This window comes from Schistocerca nitens, chromosome 5, assembly GCF_023898315.1.
Source record: "Schistocerca nitens isolate TAMUIC-IGC-003100 chromosome 5, iqSchNite1.1, whole genome shotgun sequence".
Taxonomy (NCBI): Eukaryota; Metazoa; Arthropoda; class Insecta; order Orthoptera; family Acrididae; genus Schistocerca; species Schistocerca nitens.
Window position 1 is genome coordinate 83,482,717 of NC_064618.1, and position 20,996 is coordinate 83,503,712.

Here is a 20,996-nt window from a genome sequence, read left to right on the forward strand (position 1 = left end):
TCTCCCTTGCAATTTGCATATTTTTGGTCACCTGGAGAAAGACATTCATGGATGCTGATTTTCTTCAGACAAAGAGGTGCAAACCTGGGTACAATCATGGTTCTGCAGGCAACCACATACATTTTCCATGAAGGTGTTGACCACCTTGTCTCACACTGGGATAAATGTAGAAACAGTTGCGGCAATTATTTTATAACAATAAACAGTGCAATGATTTTTCTTGCACCTGTCTTGTTTGCATTTACTGCTCCTTACATATAACATGTCATCAAATGAGTTTGTCTTCCCAACCTAGTAAGCAAAATTTTGTTTACTAATTTAAAAAGATACATGCATCTGATGATGATCACATAATTGAAACCAGTCACAAAAAAATGGAAAAAATAGCAGTCAAAAACTTTTTGAATTGTCCACAATACTGCACAAAATAAAACTGCTCTGGGAGCAGATGCCAAAACTTATCCAACTGCATAGCTGGCAGCAATTTTACACAAGATCCTACTAATGGTTGTCTTTCTTGAGTAAGTAATACTAGACCAGAACCAAGCCATTCTCAAAACTACCCCAATGAATCCCATATGTTTTATCAACTACCAGCCTGTAGTTCATTGTCAGTGTACAGAATTTGTAACTTTGCTACTGTAAATATGCAAAGTTGGTTCCCACTCCTCAAGTAAATCTCATTCTGAGTTACTTTTTCTTCCCTTTGCATTTTATTTATCTAAATCCCCCTTCTTATTTGCTTTTAATCTCAAGAAAGCCTTGTAAGGGCAACCCCCCGCCCCTATTTCAATTCATTTTCATCAATTCTGTTTTCATTTTGAGAACTTGTAAATGTAAATGGGTACATTACTGCTGTCTAATATAGCTTTAAACATGAAGTTTGCTACTGACCTGGGCAAGGCTAGCTGCTGCTATAGGCTCCTCATCAAAAGTTTCAAATATCTCTGTGTGTGGTTTTCCAAAGTCTTCCATAAATAACTGAAGAACTTCTCCTGTTTCACGAGTCAAGCACTTATCCTGAAGGGCCTAAAACAGAAATGTCAATGAAATCTTATTTTGATTATATGAAACAAATAATTTTCAACATACACATCTATTAAAAAAATTTCAAATTAATCAATAAACGAACAATAAATACAGGTCAGTGGTTGATGAACGCTGCTTATGTCACTAGAGTGGCCTGCACGTTTTGTAAAACTTGCAACTTAAATCATGGCAGCCACAGGGAGTCAAGGCCAGTACCTCTTAAGACACCTATGCAGCCTCAATAACTATGAAAATTATGATAACTAGACATATGTAGAAAACAACACGTCATAGTAGTCAAACAGTCAATTTTTTAATTACACTGCTAGTGTTAAACTTGCAGCCTCAGGAAGGATAGCAAATAATGAAATTTTACTTGCTGTGCGTTTTCTATACAGCCAGAACAGTATACAATTAAATTTGTACGTGATTGCAGGGTATACAGGGTGCAAAATGAAATATAAAGATGGCAATGGCTCTAATGAAAATGAGGCTGAATGACAGATGTGAGAGCATAGTTGCATGCTGTTTCAACTCTCTGCCAGTATTCATCAATCATAGTAGCTGGCAATTGATGTGTGCCAGTCTCTCAGTAACACTTGGACTAGAGTCAAACCCGCAAGCAGGAATCAGTAAGCACACAATCACTGGCCATGAATGCCTTCATTCTATGATCATGATCAGACATTTTCAGTGGATAAGAGGCCTGAAGAATGGCAACTGTCACACCCCCTCCACACTGAGGAAGGTCAGAGCAGCATAGGTGACATGGTGTCATGCATTATCATGTATTCTTACACAATGCAGTTAATTTAAGCACCATGTATAAAAAATAATCACTTTTCCTTGCCATCTTTCATTGCATGTAAACAAGTCCAACACATTGTCTATTATCTTTTTCCTGAGTGAACTGAAGTGTGCTGTACCACGAAACAAGCATTTATACCTGTCTCTTATGGAGACCTCTGAACTGCAATGACTACTGTAAATCAATAGCAAAGACGTAACTAACAACTCTAGCCTCCATATGAAATTTTAAAACAGCAAAAGAAGCTCCAATTATGATGGTGAATTTACCAGAGCTTTAAATAGTGTGGTACACCTTGTTTCATACCAGCACCACGTGCGGTAATCTCTTTGTCTAAAACTAGTGCTAAACTGGATCTGGAATTGAGAAAACATTATCCACACTCTGAAGACTCCAAAGACTACCCAGATAAACTGCTCAGCCCAAGGATGTCCCTACTGTCCAATCCGCATCTGTGAGGAGCAAGTCGCTGCTGCCACATACGACAACTTGATAACACTGTCGCTTAGTACACAAAAGGAAAGGAGGGAAGAGGGCAGTTTAGTGTCCTGTCAATGGCAAGGTTGCTGGACGCCGAGAAAAAACTCTTAATACAAAAAGGATCGGAAAGGAAACAGTCGAAACGCTTTTCACAGGAATCATCTTGGCATTTGCCTTTATCAACTCTGGAAACAACAAAAAACTTGAATATAACAATCTAATGAAAAGAATAGTTGCTACTCACCATAAAGCAAAGACACTGAGTCGCAAAAAGGCACAACAAAAAGACTGCTGGAAAGTTAGCTTTTGCCCAACAAGTTCTTTGGCAAAAAATGGACAAAATACACACAAGCACATGCTCACACAAATGCAACTCACACACACATTACCACAGAGTCTGGCAGCTGGAGTCAGACTGCAAGCAGCAGGGCATTATGGGACAGGCAACCAGGTGGCGGTAAGGAGGAGGCTGGTGCGGGAAGGGGGAGGAACAGCAGGGTACTGGTGGGGGATGGTAAACTGCTTCTGGGAGCACGCAGGGACGAGGTGGAGAGTGGGGCACCTAGGTGCAATCAGGAGGTTAGACAGAGGGTGGGGGAGAGAAGGGGGTTAGCAGAAAAGGACAGAAGTGAAAAGACTGGGTACATTGGTGGAACAGAGGGCTGTGTAATGCTGTAGTGGGAACAGGGAAGGGCTAGATGGGTGAGGACAATGACTAGCAAAGGTTGAGGCCAGGAGGGTTACAGGAATATAGGATATATTGCAGGGAAAGTTCCCACCTGTGCATTTCAGAAAGACTGGTGTTGGCGGTAAGGATCCAGATGGCACAGGCCTTGAAGCAGTCATCAAAATAAATGAAATAATGTGAAATTCACATTGAAAACATTATACTGTTATGTTCCATCCTGGATTTTCCATCGTTTAAAACTTGAATATAGATGGCCAGACAGGGGTCTGAATACTACTTCTTTTAAATATGGGTTCAGGGCCTTAACCACCATGCAGTCTTGCACAGCTGGGTACATAGAAATGAAACACCGGGAACAGCATTTCCAGATGCGTAAGTAACAGAAAAAGTTCAATGATTCTGGTTAGACTAATACAAAAGTTAAGACACATTAGGCAAAATAAGAATCACCAAGATACTTGGCAATAGAAAAGTACTGTGTAAGGTTTTTTGATAGACTCAGCTACTTGCAGAATAAAGAACAGATCAGTAGAACAAAAGACAACAATGTATGCTTTTTAACCATGTAGGAGTGGCAAAACAAAGCCATTAATAGCCACATCAGGCTTATTCATATGGCAACCTCATTGAGCTCAAAGCTCTTACTGAGCTGTCTACTTGTTTTCTACAGAGTGATTATAATTAAAGTTAAACTTTCAAAACACTGTAGAAATAACACCACTGGTCAGAATGATGTCACATTGCAACAGAATATTATGGGAAAAGGGGGAAAACGTATGCCAGAAGAAAAAAAAAAAAATGCAAAAATTAATCAATAAATGGTACTGTATGTGTCAGAATATGTAAATGAAAACCCGTTACGTGAACGACCCACAAAAAAAAGTTGGTATAAACACCCAGGTACATGGTTTTTCCTCCTTTCGCATCTGCAACATTTGCCACGACTGTCTCAATGCAAGATTGTTCTCTGCTTGTAAAGCTGTCTTACAAGAATGATGACTGTGCACACGTCGCTCTGCAGAAGTTCCGGACACTGAAGGGTTTGAAAAAAGGCATTGGTCCGATAACTGTTGCGAGTCTGGAGAAAATTATTCAGAAATTTGGAAAGACGTGTTCTTTTGGTGTGCAACCTGGTAGAGGGAGAAAACGAATTGATTCGATGTCTGTGGAAGCAGTGACCACAGCAATGCACGATGACATGAGTGATAGTGTGCAAACGTGTAGCGCATGGAGAATTGCCCGAACATTAGACATACCTGTGAGCACGATGCGTAAAATTCTACGATACATCGTTCTTTACTATCCATTCAAAATCACCCATGTGCATGAGTTGCTTCCTGTTGACCTGCCAGCAAGACAAGACCTCTGCTTTAGAATTTCTTGCTCACATGGAAGTGAACAATGATTGGCCATGGAAGATTTTGTGGACAGACAAAGCCCACTTCCATCTGACAGGATATGTCAATACACAGAATTGTCAAATATGGGTAGTGGAAAATCCACACACAAATAAACCAGTACCACTTCAACCTGAAAAAGTCACTGTGTAGTGTCGGTTTGTGGCATCATTTATCATAGGGCCATATTTTTTCAAAGAGACAGGTGCCACAGGTGCTTCCAGTCCTGTTACCTGTACCGTCACTGGTAAGCGCTATGAGTGTCTTTTGTGCAACCACATCATTCCAGCTCTCCAACAGCGTGTATTTGTGGATGGGTCATTTTTATGCAAGATGGTGCACCTCCGCACACTGAAAATCAAGTTAAGCAGCTGCTGAAGTGCCATTTCGGATATGCTAGAATTATCAGCTGCCATTTCCCTACAGCCTGGCCCTCCCGATCACCTGACCTTAAGCCATGTGACTTCTGGCTGTGGGGCTATCTGAAAGATATGGTGTTCAGTTTTCTGATTGCAAACTTAGCTCCATTGAAGACATGCATTGCGCAACACGTTCTGAACGTGATCCAGGAAACGCTTTAATCAGTTGTTGAACATGCTGTTTCTCGATGTCAATTTGTTGCAGAACAGCATACTGAACATGTTTTGCACCAGTCACATGGAAATTAATAATTTGATTTGATTCTGATTAATGCTTTTATGCAGTTTTTGGCTTAAGGACAATTAATAACCAATGTGAGTGATGCTTTTTATGTGTTTTTTGGCCTCGGGACAATTAGAAACCGATTTATCCTATCCAATGTGATATGTCCTTGCCGTGTTGGACTGGGTCACGCAACTAACAGTATCACACCTGTACAGTTTTTTTAGTGTAAAACGTACACCTTAAGCATTGTTGCATGATTCATTTGCCATTTGTAGTTGACCACTATTAAATTATGATGCTTAAAGCGCCATCTATTGCTACGTTTTGTAACTATTTATTTTTCTTCTGCCATATGTTTTCCCCCTTCTCCGATAATATTCCGTTGCAATTTGATGTCATTCTGACCAGTGGCGTTATTTCTACAGCGGTTTGATGGCTATAATTGGTCTTGCAAGGATTGTCGGAAGGAGAGTTGACAGTAACATAGTTCATGAATTTGGATAGAATGTTATTTGTGCCTTTGGTTGACTAACTTTCAGTCACAATTTAGATGTTGTTTGCAATCAAGCCTCATGATCACCAGGTGTGAGTACATTATAAGTAAGAATCAGATCCAGAATTGAATCCTAAGAGATTCCATGATGAATAAATCCTCACTCTGATACAATAGCTGCTCTTGATTGGTAATCAAAAATTTTCACTATGACTTTTTGCTGCCTTGTTGGCGTGATAGGATTTTAGCATGTTATCTAACAGGTCCCAGAAGTAACAGTGATAGTAGTCTGTGATTAACCCAGTCAAAGGTTTTCATCATATTAAGCAAACATATTTACTCGCAAACTGCTTAAACAAAAGGTACCACTGGGAGACAGCTCATTTTTAGATATCATTCACACAGGTGAAGACTGCACTGCCTTCTTGATTGACATATTGTTTTGAAGCTCAAATGGACTTTTATTTTTTAATGTAGAAGCCAAAGATAAAACTGTTTCATAAAACTGTTTTAAGGGAAGTACAGGGTGTCAATGAAAATATAGAAACACCAAAAACACAAAACATTACCATACAGTGTAGGAAAGCCATTGTCATTCAAAATGGATAAATACAGACACTGTATGGTTTTCTAGAGAATCTTATACTATTCCTCTTGCAAAATGCTGACAGTTTTAGGTGACGATTATGGTATTAAGGAAAGGATATATATATATATATATATATATATATATATATATAAAACAAAGATGATGTGACTTACCGAACGAAAGCGCTGGCAGGTCGATAGACACACAAACAAACACAAACATACACACAAAATTCAAGCTTTCGCAACAAACTGTTGCTTCATCGGGAAAGAGGAAAGGAGAGGGAAAGACGAAAGGATGTGGGTTTTAAGCGAGGGGGTAAGGAGTCATTCCAATCCCGGGAGTGGAAAGACTTACCTTGGGGAAAAAAAGGACAGGTATACACTCGCGCACACACACACACACACACACACACACACATATCCATCCGCACATACACAGACACAAGCAGACATTTATAAAGGCAAAGAGTTTGGGCAGAGATGTCAGTCGAGGCGGAAGTAGAGGCAAAGATGTTGTTGAGAGACAGGTGACATATGAGCGGCAGCAAATTGAAATTAGCGGAGAAGGATGCCTGGCGGATAACAAGAGAGGATATACTGAAGGGCAAGTTCCCATCTCCGGAGTTCTGACAGCACATCTTGGCACAGTGTTACACCGTCCGGGTTATCTGGATACTTCCCACTAACACCCCTAAGGTAAGTCCCTCCACTCCCGGGATTGGAACGACTCCCCACCCTCTCCCCCAAAACCCACATCCCCCCGTCCCTCCCCCTCCCTCCCGATGAAGCAACAGTTTGCCGCGAAAGCCTGAACTTTGTGTGTATGTTTGTGTTTGTTCTTGTGTCCATCGACCTGCCAGCGCTTTCGCCCGGTAAGTCACATCATCTTTGCTCCCAGATATATTTTTCCCACGGGGAATGCTTCCCTTCACCACACATATATATATATATATATATATATATATATATATATATATATATATATATATATATATATATATATTGTCTGTATATGTGTGGATGGATATGTGTGTGTGTGTGCGAGTGTATACCCGTCCTTTTTTCCCCCTAAGGTAAGTCTTTCCGCTCCTGGGATTGGAATGACTCCTTACCCTCTCCCTTAAAACCCACATCCTTTCGTCTTTCCCTCTCCTTCCCTCTTTCCTGATGAGGCAACAGTTTGTTGCGAAAGCTTGAATTTTGTGTGTATGTTTGTGTTCGTTTGTGTGTCTGTCGACCTGCCAGCACTTTCATTTGGTAAGTCACATCATCTTTGTTTATATATATATATATATATATATATATATATATATATATATATATATATATATATAGGGAAACATTCCACGTGGGAAAAATATATCTAAAAACAAAGATGATGTGACCCACCGAACGAAAGCGCTGGCAGGTCGATAGACACACAAACAAACACAAACACACACACAAAATTCAAGCCTTCGCAACAAACCGCCGCCCCACCAGGAAAGAGGGAAGGAGAGGGAAAGACGAAAGGATGCGGGTTTCAAGGGAGAGGGCAAGGAGTCATTCCCATCCCGGGAGCCGAAAGACTTACCTTAGGGGGAAAAAAGGACGGATATACACTCGCACACACACACACACACACACACACACACACACACATATCCATCCACACATATACAGACACAAGTAGACATCTCACAAGCAGACATATTTGAAGACAAAGAGTTTGGGCAGAGATGTCAGTCGAGGCAGAAGTGAAGAGGCAATGATGATGTTGAATGACAGGTGAGGTATGAGTGGCGGCAACTTGAAATTAGCGGAGATTGAGGCCTGGTGGGTAACGGGAAGAGAGGATATATTGAAGAGCAAGTTCCCATCTCCGGAGTTCGGATAGGTTGGTGTTGGTGGGAAGTATCCAGATAACCCGGACGGTGTAACACTGTGCCAAGATGTGCTGGCCGTGCACCAAGGCATGTTTAGCCACAGGGTGATCCTCATTACCAACAAACACTGTCTGCCTGTGTCCATTCATGCGAATGGACAGTTTGTTGCTGGTCATTCCCACATAGAATGCATCACAGTGTAGGCAGGTCAGTTGGTAAATCACGTGGGTGCTTTCACATGTGGCTCTGCCTTTGATCGTGTACACCTTCCGGGTTACAGGACTGGAGTAGGTGGTGGTGGGAGGGTGCATGGGACAGGTTTTACACCGTGGGCGGTTACAAGGATAGGAGCCAGAGGGTAGGGAAGGTGGTTTGGGGATTTCATAGGGATGAACTAACAGGTTACGAAGGTTAAGTGGACGGCGGAAAGACACTCTTGGTGGAGTGGGGAGAATTTCATGAATGATGGATCTGATTTCAGGGCAGGATTTGAGGAAGTCGTATCCCTGCTGGAGAGCCACATTCAGAGTCTGGTCCAGTCCCGGAAAGTATCCTGTCACAAGTGGGGCACTTTTGTGGTTCTTCTGTGGGGGATTCTGGGTTTGAGGGGATGAGGAGGTGACTCTGGTTATTTGCTTCTGTACCAGGTCGGGAGGGTAGTTGCGAGATGCGAAAGCTGTTGTCAGGTTGTGGGTGTAATGGTTCAGGGATTCCGGACTGGAGCAGATTCGTTTGCCACGAAGACCTAGGCTGTAGGGAAGGGACCGTTTGATGTGGAATGGGTGGCAGCTGTCATAATGGAGGTACTGTTGCTTGTTGGTGGGTTTGATGTGGACGGACGTGTGAAGCTGGCCATTGGACAGGTGGAGGTCAACGTCAAGGAAAGTGGCATGGGATTTGGAGTAGGACCAGGTGAATCTGATGGAACCAAAGGAGTTGAGGTTGGAGAGGAAATTCTGGAGTTCTTCTTCACTGTGAGTCCAGATCATGAAGATGTCATCAATAAATCTGTACCAAACTTTGGGTTGGCAGGCCTGGGTAACCAAGAAGGCTTCCTCTAAGCGACCCATGAATAGGTTGGCGTACGAGGGGGCCATCCTGGTACCCATGGCTGTTCCCTTTAGTTGTTGGTATGTCTGGCCTTCAAAAGTGAAGAAGTTGTGGGTCAGGATGAAGCTGGCTAAGGTGATGAGGAAAGAGGTTTTAGGTAGGGTGGCAGGTGATCGGCGTGAAAGGAAATGCTCCATCGCAGCGAGGCCCTGGACGTGCGGAATATTTGTGTATAAGGAAGTGGCATCAATGGTTACAAGGATGGTTTCCGGGGGTAACAGATTGGGTAAGGATTCCAGGCGTTCGAGAAAGTGGTTGGTGTCTTTGATGAAGGATGGGAGACTGCATGTAATGGGTTGAAGGTGTTGATCTATGTAGGCAGAGATACGTTCTGTGGGGGCTTGGTAACCAGCTACAATGGGGCGGCCGGGATGATTGGGTTTGTGGATTTTAGGAAGAAGGTAGAAGGTAGGGGTGCGGGGTGTCGGTGGGGTCAGGAGGTTGATGGAATCAGGTGAAAGGTTTTGCAGGGGGCCTAAGGTTCTGAGGATTCCTTGAAGCTCCGCCTGGACATCGGGAATGGGGTTACCTTGGCAAACTTTGTATGTGGTGTTGTCTGAAAGCTGACGCAGTCCCTCAGCCACATACTCCCGACGATCAAGTACCACGGTCGTGGAACCCTTGTCCGCCGGAAGAATGACGATGGATCGGTCAGCCTTCAGATCACGGATAGCCTGGGCTTCAGCAGTGGTGATGTTGGGAGTAGGATTAAGGTTTTTTAAGGAGGATTGAGATGCAAGGCTGGAAGTCAGAAATTCCTGGAAGGTTTGGAGAGGGTGATTTTGAGGAAGAGGAGGTGGGTCCCACTGCGACGGAGTACGGAACTGTTCCAGGCAGGGTTCAATTTGGATGGTGTCTTGGGGAGTTGGATCATTAGGAGTAGGATTAGGATCATTTTTCTTCGTGGCAAAGTGATATTTCCAGCAGAGAGTACGAGTGTAGGACAGTAAATCTTTGACGAGGGCTGTTTGGTTGAATCTGGGAGTGGGGCTGAAGGTGAGGCCTTTGGATAGGACAGAGGTTTCGGACTGGGAGAGAGGTTTGGAGGAAAGGTTAAGTACTGAATTAGGGTGTTGTGGTTCCAGATCAACACAATCTGATGAGGCAACAGTTTGTTGCGAAAGCTTGAATTTTGTGTGTATGTTTGTGTGTCTGTCGACCTGCCAGCACTTTCATTTGGTAAGTCACATCATCTTTATATATATATATATATATATATATATATATATATATATATATATATATATATATAAAAACAAAGATGATGTGACTTACCGAACGAAAGTGCTGGCAGGTCGATAGACACACAAACAAACACAAACACACACACAAAATTCTAGCTTTCGCAACAAACAGTTGCTTCATCAGGAAAGAGGAAAGGAGAGGGAAAGACGAAAGGAAGTGGGTTTTAAGGGAGAGGGTAAGGAGTCATTCCAATCCCGGGAGTGGAAAGACTTACCTTAGGGGGAAAAAAGGACGGGTATATACTTGCGCACACACACACACACATATCCATCCACACATATACAGACACATGTGTGTGTGTGTGTGTGTGTGTCTGTGTGTGTGCGTGCGAGTGTATACCCATCTGTGAGTTATTGGGTGATGTTTTTCATCTGTACGTGGTCTAAACCTTTGCTACAGCACCTCTTGAAACACAGAGCACTTTGGCTACTTCAGTTATGGAAGTACCTGCCATACAAGCAACACTATACATGGGTCTCCAGTCCCTCAGTCGTCAATGTGTGCAAAATATGCAACTACGTTCAGTGCATCCCTGTTGTCATTCTGCGACCTAATAAACTGTTTCTGTTTTATAGCCATGTGTTTTCTTGTGTTTCTAATTAGAACACAAGTGATGACGAGCGAGGCTACCGGATCCTATGGTTTTTCTGCCATTCAGCTCTTCCATGGAGGCTCCACTCTAAGTCACTCCTGCAACAACAGCTGTGCTGGAATGGTTGTTAGTTATGCTGATCCAGGCTCCACTGCCAATTGCTCACCACCATTGTTCCCTCTGTATGATGAATCCATGGAACAATGGGATGCTTAAAAGGGCAGCTTCGCCAACATTTCATGGCAATCCAGGTGATCGAGAAGGAGATGTGTAAGGCTCTTTCCTTGTCATGGATACTCCCTCATACATCACATACTGCACCAGTTAGCCCTTCTGCAAGAACCAGCATTGCTTTCTTTTGATGATATGTGTCATTTGTTGTCCTTGTATCATCAGAAGCATATGCATTTGTCGCTGCATGTGCTGAATTCTACCAATGCCACAAACAGCCACAGCAATCGTATCACACTTGGGCGGCCGAGATTCACCGCCTAAATCATGTCAGTTCATCATGGCTAACTCTCAGGAGTCTTATGCAGGCACTATGGTCCGTGTTGCAATCATTCACTCGGCCCAAGTTAAGGAGGTGCACTAGGTTGCCCTTAAGTTGACAGAAGTTTTAAATATTTCACAATCATCTGAGGTCTCTCACACAACAGGCCACCAATTAGAGGCTTGGAGTGGTGTAGCCGTTGTTGACAGCATGCAGACCCAGGGCTTGGAACCTCATGTGTTGGGAGAAGAAGGGGTAGCCACAGTACAAACGAGCTAACCGGCCTGCCACAGATAAACACGTCATCGGCAGCAGGAACAGTGAACATCTTTCTCTTCTTGCCCCTCTTGTTTCATACAACACAACTGGATGGCCTGCAACAAGCATTGGGCTTCTGGGCTTCTTGCCATAAATGAAAAAAAAAGAAAAGGGTCACACAGTGGTGATATGTCAATCTCGACTCCCTCAAGAGTCACTGCAGGAATCAGTGGGTGTTGATATTCATACTGTTACGTTGTTGTCTTAGCCACTATCTGCAGGCAAGAAAGAACAAACTTTCCATGGAAGTGCCATACAAATCAACATGGGTGACACTGTGTCCCTATTCAACTCCCAGACATGGGCCAGGCTTGGGTACCCATTGTTGATGCCCGTTGAGTGTCGGTTGGTAAGCTGTAACAAACAGCAGATGCCTATTCTTGGTCAATTCACATCAGATATACTTTAGGAGTCAATTGTACATTGTGTTACATACCTGGTGGTTAATGATGCAGGTGTGAAAATTGTATGGGTTACCTGCCTTTGCTACTTTTGATTTTTCTGTTTCGAATGTGGTGCATCTGCTGCGTATCACAAATTGGATTCCTTGAGTCCTGAGTTTTCAGATTTGTTTGCACTAGGGTAATATTCTGTGAACAATTTCATGTCACACATCAACCTCAAATCCTTTATATGCCCTCACTATTTTTCCAGCACAGCTAGTGCCAGCAGCTTTACGTGACCAGGTCAAGCTGGAGCTGAATTGGTTAATGTCACTGGGAGTGACTAAAACAACTTCCTCAAGTGAATGGGCTATGCACTTAGGGATCACAAAGAAGCCATCTTGTCGACTTCAGTTCTGTGCCACTATCAATGCACAGGCAATCAGAGACATGTACCCCCTACCTCACCTGGAAATGGAAGCTTTGTTGGTCACAGTCAACAAGCTTTAGTGTGCCACCTTGAGGTGCGGTGGGGATGGGGTGCCTGGGGCAGTCTCTGCTGTGCTAGATGTACAGGGGGGAGGTGGCGATGTCACATCTCCCTGTTACTGAGCCACACTCAGGTGCGACTGAGCCGGCTGGCCCACTCTCATCTTAGTGTGGGTGGCAGACTGTGTCGACGTCTCGAGCCACAAGGCGAAGGCTGTATGGGGGACACAGGCTCCTGCCAAATCCAATGCACTTTGCTAATAGATTCAGTGTGCTATCTGATGCTGAGGGGGTGAGGCTGAGCCAGATCAGAATGCACCTTCTGCCAGGATAGTGGCCGCTCCTTCAGCGAGGTCCGGACAGGCATGTGGGGGTAGCAGTTTGTTAGTTATTGGGAGTTCCAATGTTAGGCAGGCCATGGAGCCCCTCAGGAACATAGCGGCTAGGATGGGGAAGAAGTCCAACATTCACTCGGTGTGCTTGCCAGGGGCCTTGTCTGGGATGTGGAAGAGGCTCTTCCCGCGGCTATAGAGCGTGCAGGGTGCAGCCATCTGCAGATTGTTGCACATGTCGGCACCAAGGATGCCTGTCACCAGGGTTCTGAGGAAATCCTTGGGTCCTTTCAACGGCTGGCTAAATTGGCGAAGGCGGCCTCCATCTCTCGAGGCATGGTAGCCAAGCTGACGATCTGCAGCATCGTACCCAGGGTGGACCCGAGTGCTCTGGTTTGAAGTCGAGTGGAGAATCTACACCAGAGGATACGTTGACTCTGTGACAAAAATGGTTGAAGATTCCTCGACCTACGCTATGGGGTGGAAGGTTGTAGGATGCCCCTCAATAGATCAGGTATGCGCTACAGACAGGAAGCAGATACATCGGTAGCACAGTACTTGTGGCGTGCACATGGTGGTTTTTTTTTTTTTTTTTTAATTATGTTCCTCCCTATGGGAAACAAACCATTGGCCTGAAAAATTACCAGTTCACGATACTGATGTGGGTGTACCAACTGTAAAAATTGTTAGTTGACCTAAGCAGGTCATTCCAAAGGATTTAAATATGCTATATCTCATGTTAGTAAATTGGCGAAGTGTTTGTACCAAGATCCCCGAGTTACTCTCCGAAATAAAAAGTAGCAATTCCAATATTGTATTAGGTACCGAAAGCTGGTTGAAACCAGACATAAATAGCAGTGAAATTTTGAACTCGGATTGGGCAATGTTTAGGAAGGATAGGACTGATGCTACGGGAGGTGGTGTGTTCATTGCAGTTAAAAGCTGTTTAAAAGCAGTTGAGATCGATACTAGGTCGGACTGTGAAATAGTCTGGATAAAGCTGTCAATCAGACAAGGATTGACCATTCTATTAGGATGTTTTTATAGACCACCAGCACCCGCAACAAACATCGCAGTATGTTTCACGGAAAGTCTTGAGTACACAGGAAATAAATAACCAAATTATCCATTAGTTATAGGTGGAGACTTTAATCTGGCATCCACTGAATGGGAAAATTACATGTTTATCACAGGGGGCAGAGGCAAAGACTCATGTGAAGTTATTCTAGGAGCGCTCTCAACATACAACCTCGACCAATTGGTTAGAAAACCAACTCGAGATGGGAACAAATAAGATATCTTGGCAACAAACAGACTAAGGGTGGTTGGGTTTCGGGTTCCACTGAATAGGTCAAGGTGTCCACTATACGCAGGAGGTCGCTACACAGGTAGCAGGGGATGTGTAGCATGGACTGGGAAGTTTTTTAGGTTAGAGGGTCTCGGGAAAACACAAGAAGGGCTTCAATCACAAAGGGTGCAGGCTGAACACAGGGAAAATGTAGATACAGGAACCACTGGTATAACAGTTGTAAATTGTCGTAGCTGTGTTGGGAAAGTACCAGAGCTCCAAGCACTAATAGAAAGCACTGATGATCATTATAGGTACTGAAAGCTGGCTAAAACCGAATATAAGCTCAGACGAAATTTTTGCGAAGAACCTAACGGTGTTCCGAAAGGAGAGGCTAAACACGGTTGGCGGTGGCGTGTTTGTTGCTGTTTAACTTGCCGCGAAATTGAAGTAGTTAGGGGAGGGAAAGGATCCACTTTGGTACAACAAACATATTAGGAAGTTGCTGAGAAAGCAGAGAATTTAGCACAGTCATTTTAAACGTAGTCACTGCCCCACTGACAAACAGAAATTATGGGAAATGAAAGCAGCTGTCAAAAGGTCAATGAGAGATTCTTTTAACGAATTTGAAAGCAATATTTCATTTGCGACTCTAAAACTAACCCCAAAAAAATTTTGGTCGTACGTAAAATCTATGAATGATACAAATAATTCAATACCTTCTCTTGCTGACAGTACAGGTAATGTAACTGACGATGATAAACAGAAGGCCGGAATTCTAAACCGAGCTTTCAAAAACTCATTTATGGTAGAGGACTGCAGCACCATTCCCCCTTTCAATTACTGAGCAAACGCAAGGAGGGATGACAGTGTTTAGCGTATCTGGGATTGTAAAACTGTTAAGATCCTTAGACACCAGGAAGGCATCTGGCTCAGACGGTATCCCCGTAAGATTTTATGTTGACTATACTACAAATATAGCACCATTCTTATCTATCGTCTATCAGAGATCATTGGAACAACGGAAAGTTCCACAGGACTGGAAGAAGACCCAGGTCATAGCAATCTATAAAAAGGGTAGAAAATTGGATGCAAATAATTACCGGCCAATTTCACTGACATCTATTTGTTGTAGAATCATGGAACATATTTTGTGTTCAGAGATAATGACCCTTCTAGACTCTGAGAAGCTCATCTGCAGAAACCAGCACGGTTTTAGGAATCAGCAGTCATGCGAGACACAGCTGGCCCTCTTTGTGCATGATATACAACGGGCTCTAGATATAGGCTCCCAGGTTGATGCCATATTTCTCGACTTTCGAAAGGCGTTCAACTCAGTTCCGCACTATCGCTTGCTCCAAAAAGCGTGTGCTTATGGTCTATCCGATGACATATGCGGTTGGATAGAAAGTTCTCTAACAGACAGGGAGCAGTATGTCGTCCTGAATGGGGTGACTTCAACAGAAACAAGTATAACTTCAGGTGTGCCCCAGGGCAGCGTAATAGGTCCAATGCTTTTTATGATTTACATAAACGATCTGATTGATGGTATTGCCAGCAGCATAAGACTGTTTGCTGATGATGCTGTAGTCTACAGGAAAGTAGTATCATGCAAAAGTTGTGAACAAATCAATGACGATTTGCAGAAAATAAATGCGTCGTGTAATGACTGGCAGTTACCATTCAACATTAGTAAGTGTAACCTACTCCATATAACAAGGCGAAAATCCCCATTAATGTACGAGTACAAAATAAATGCCCAGTCCTTGGTAGCGGTAACATCCGTCAAGTATCTGGGTGTGAATATTCGAAATGATCTCAAATGGAATGATCAGATTACACAAGGAATGGGCAAGGCGAACTCTAGATTGCGGTTTATTGGTAGAATCCTCAAGCAGTGCAGTCCTTCAACAAAGGAAATAGCTTTCAATATGTTAGTTCGTCCAGTCTTAGAGTACTGTTCGTCTGTATGGGACCCTTACCAGTTGGGTCTGATTCAAGAGATTGAGAAGGTCCAAAGAAGAGTGGCAAGATTCGTGACTGGTACATTTAGCCATCGTGAGAGTGTTACAAATCTCATAGAAAGTTTGAAGGGGGACACATTTGCAGATAGACGGTGCACTAAGCGGAAGGGGCTGCTCACTAAATTCCGAAATCCGATCTTCGCTGAGGATGTAGAGCATATATCATCACCACCAACTTTCAAATTGTGCAATGATCACCATTCAAAGATAAGGGAAATTAGAGCTTGTACGGAGGCATTCAAGACAGTCGTTTTTCCCTCACGCGATCCGTGAGTGGAACAGACGGGGGGAAATATGAGTTTGGCACTAATTGTGCCCTCCGCCACACACCGCTTGGTGGCTAGCGGAGTATAGATGTAGATGTAGGAGTTGCTCACACTGTTGGCTGGAGGACAATTCTTTTCTAAAATAGACTTGGCCAAAGCCTACGTTCAGATTTCGTAGGATGAGGCTTCAAACGAGTTCCTTGTGGTTAATATGACTTTCAACCTCTATCAATATCAACAGCTAATGTTTGGGGTTGCTAGTGCTCCTGCCATCTTTCAGCGGTTTTTAGAACAAGTTATGTTGGGTGTCCCTCAATGCATCAATTATCTTGATGATATCGTAACAAATGCCACCATGGGGGTTCACCTACGTAACATCCGTTCCCTGTTTGCAGCTCTACAGGCAGTGGCCCTCAAATGCAATGCTTGTAAGTCTCAATTTCTCCAGCCTTCTATTGTTTACTTGGGTCATGAAATTACCCAGTAGTGTGGACCTCATGGAACATGTTACTGCCATTACGGCTTTGCCCCACCCATCCAATTTAGGAGAACTTCTGGCATTCTTCAATGAAGTAGCTTATTGTTAAAAATTCATTCCCAGAGCAGCTACAATTGCCCTTTTGTTTTGTCTGCTGCTTGTCAGCATGCTTTTGTGCAGCTCAAGGACTGTCTTCACTCTGCACCACATCTTGCAACATTTTGTCCTGGCAAGCATCTGGTCTTGGTTACCAATGGGTCCGAGTACTGGGTGGACAGCCCTGGCCCATCGCCATCCACATGGCTCTGAACAGCCTATTGCCTTTGTGGCAAAAACGCTCACCTCAGCTCAGTAATATTATTCTCAAAAAACTTCATGTGTTCTTGTATGGTGCAAAATTTCATTTAATTACTGACGGTAAGCCCTTGGTGTCATGTTTAGTCCATTTGCATTCTTAATGGACAAAGCCGCTCATTGTTTTCAGTGTGGACTCTGTTCTTGTTCAGGTACAATTTTGAGAACCATTTTTGTCCTACATCGCAACATGAGAACACTGACACTCTGACGCAACTCCCCATGGGCGCTGATGCCCCACTCAACCACAAGGAACTGCTCTGTTTTCAACTGTATAGAGAGGCAAGGCATATGGTGGACTGCTTCCTCATCACCAGTTCCCATACTGCCTCTGCTGTGGCACCAGATCCAGTGCTCCGGCAGGTCATATGCATGGTACAACATGGGTGGCCTGGGCGTTTGACAGGCCGGACATCAGAGCTGCTCCACAATTGTTATGTGCTGAGACATCGCCTCCCCTGTCACCAGATGGGTTTACTCCCATTGTCAGGTTCCAGACCCCATAATATGAGAGGTTCTCTGCTTACTGCATCACAGTCACAGGAGAATCTCACACACAAAACTGTTGCTGCATTGCCATGTGTTTTGGCTGGGCATCTATCTCGGGAGGTGGAACACTTTGTTGTGGTGACGCCCCCCCCCCCCCCTCTCACCCAGTGTTAGGGTCGCAGGCAATGCTGCACACTTTTTTTTTTTTTTGCTGTCGCTGGCCCCTGAGGAATCTTTTAAGAGTCTGCTGGTCCTTTTTTAGACATTTTCTGGTAGCTCGCCACTGATGCTTTTTCTTGTTGTCTTTATGTCATGTGCAGCCTATCTGCAATGGCAGATGCAACTGTCAAGGTCCTGTCAAAGACATTCCCCATTGGAAGGTTTGCCTTGCACCCTGGTTTCAGACAATGGTCCTCAGCTTGTCATGCAATCTTTCAAGGGCTTTCATGCACACTGAACTGGATTAAAACTGACCACGGCAGATGTGGAGCATTGCTGTACCAATGGGGAAGAAGTCCTACCCTGAATGTGACTGCTGTGAACGGCATCAAGCAGTACATCACATTTGAATGTTCCCTCAGAACATTCACCTACATCTACAACTACATTTATACTCCACAAGCCACCCAACGGTGTGTGGAGGAGGGCACTTTACGTGCCACTGTCATTACCTCCCTTTTCTGTTCCAGTCGCATATGGTTTGCAGGAAGAACGACTGTCTGAAAGCCTCCATGCGTGCTCGAATCTCTCTAATTTTACATTCGTGATCTCCTCGGGAGGTATAAGTAGGGGGAAGCAATATATTCGATACCTCATCCAGAAACGCACCCTCTCGAAACCTGGCGAGCAAGCTACACCGCGATGCAGAGCGCCTCTCTTGCAGAGTCTGCCACTTGAGTTTGCTAAACATATCCGTAACGCTATCACCCTTACTAAATAACCCTGTGACGAAACGTGCCGCTCTTCTTTGGATCTTCTCTATCTCCTCCATCAACCCGACCTGGTACGGATCCCACACTGATGAGCAATACTCAAGTATAGGTCGAACGAGTGTTTTGTAAGCCACCTCCTTTGTTGATGGACTACATTTTCTGAGGACTCTCCCAATGAATCTCAACCTGGTACCCGCCTTACCAACAATTAATTTTATATGATCATTCCACTTCAATCGTTCCGCACGCATACTCCCAGATATTTTATAGAAGTAACTGCTACCAGTGTTTGTTCCGCTATCATATAATCATACAATAAAGGATCCTTCTTTCTATGTATTCACAATACATTACATTTGTCTATGTTACGGGTCAGTTGCCACTCCCTGCACCAAGTGCCTATCCGCTGCAGATCTTCCTGCATTTCGCTACAATTTTCTAATGCTGCAACTTCTCTGTATACTACAGCATCATCCGCGAAAAGCCGCATGGAACTTCCGACACTATCTACTAGGTCATTTATATATATTGTGAAAAGCAATGGTCCCATAACACTCCCCTGTGGCACGCCAGAGGTTACTTTAATGTCTGTAGACGTCTCTCCATTGATAACAACATGCTGTGTTCTGTTTGCTAAAAACTCTTCAATCCAGCCACACAGCTGGTCTGATATTCCGTAGGCTCTTACTTTGTTTATCAGGCGACAGTGCGGAACTGTATCAAACGCCTTCCGGAAGTCAAGGAAAATAGCATCTACCTGGGAGCCTGTATCTAATATTTTCTGGGTCTCATGAACAAATAAAGCGAGTTGGGTCTCACACGATTGCTGTTTCCGGAATCCATGTTGATTCCTACAGAGTAGATTCTGGGTTTCCAGGAAAGACATGATATGCAAGCAAAAAATATTTTCTAAAATTCTACAACAGATCGACGTCAGAGATATAGGTCTATAGTTGTGTGCATCTGCTCGATGACCCTTCTTGAAGACTGGGACTACCTGTGCTCTTTTCCAATCATTTGGAACCTTCCGTTCCTCTAGAGACTTGCGGTACACGGCTGTTAGAAGCGGGGCAAGTTCTTTCGTGCACTCTGTGTAGAATCGAATTGGTATCCCGTCAGGTCCAGTGGACTTTCCTCTATTGAGTAATTCCAGTTGCTTTTCTATTCCTTGGACACTTATTTCGATGTAAGCCATTTTTTCGTTTGTGCGAGGATTTAGAGAAGGAACTTCAGTGCGGTCTTCCACCTGTGAAACAGCTTTGGAAAAAGGTGTTTAGCATTCCAGCTTTACGCGTGTCATCCTCTGTTTCAATGCCATCATCATCCCAGAGTGTCTGGATATGCTGCTTCGAGCCACTTACTGATTTAACGTAAGACCAGAACTTCCTAGGATTTTCTGTCAAGTCAGTATATAGAATTTTACTTTCGAATTCACTGAACGCTTCACGCATAGTCCTCCTTACGCTAACTTTGACATCGTTTAGCTTCTGTTTGTCTGAGAGGTTTTGGCTGCTTTCGCAGTAGTTTCCTAACTTTGTTGTTGAACCACGGTGGGTTTTTCCCATCCCTCACAGTTTTACTCGGCACGTACCTGTCTAAAATGCATTTTACAATTGCGTTGAGCTTTTTCCATAAACACTCAACATTGTCAGTGTCGGAACAGAAATTTTCGTTTTGATCTGTTAGGTAGTCTGAAATCTGCTTTCTATTACTCTTGCTAAACAGATATACCTTACTCCCTTTTTTTATATTCCTATTAACTTCCATATTCAGGGATGCTGCAACGGCCTTATGATCACTGATTCCCTGTTCTGCACTTACAGAGTCGAAAAGTTCGGGTCTGTTTGTTATCAGTAGGTCCAAGATGTTATCTCCACGAGTCGGTTCTCTGTTTAATTGCTCGAGGTAATTTTCGGATAGTGCACTCAGTATAATGTCACTCGATGCTCTGTCCCTACCACCCATCCTAAACATCTGAGTGTCCCAGTCTATATCTGGTAAATTGAAATCTCCACCTAAGACTATAACATGCTGAGAAAATTTATGTGAAATGTATTCCAAATTTTCTCTCAGTTGTTCTGCCACTAATGCTGCTGAGTCGGGAGGTCGGTAAAAGGAGCCAACTATTAACCTAGCTCGGTTGTTGAGTGTAACCTCCACCCGTAATAATTCACAGGAACTATCCACTTCTACTTCACTACAGGATA

The 20,996-nt window shown here is 43.7% G+C and overlaps 1 protein-coding gene across 5 annotated transcripts in view; it reads right to left on the reverse strand.

Moving 5' to 3' along the window:
- LOC126259810 (uncharacterized aarF domain-containing protein kinase 5) overlaps window positions 1-20,996 on the reverse strand; it is a 158,735-nt gene that overhangs the window by 107,312 nt on the left and 30,427 nt on the right. For all 5 annotated transcript variants that reach the window (XM_049956843.1, XM_049956845.1, XM_049956844.1 and 2 more), the window contains exon 4: window positions 895-1,029. In XM_049956843.1, coding sequence (XP_049812800.1) covers window positions 895-1,029 — 135 coding nt within the window. The remainder of the gene's footprint in view (window positions 1-894; window positions 1,030-20,996) is intronic.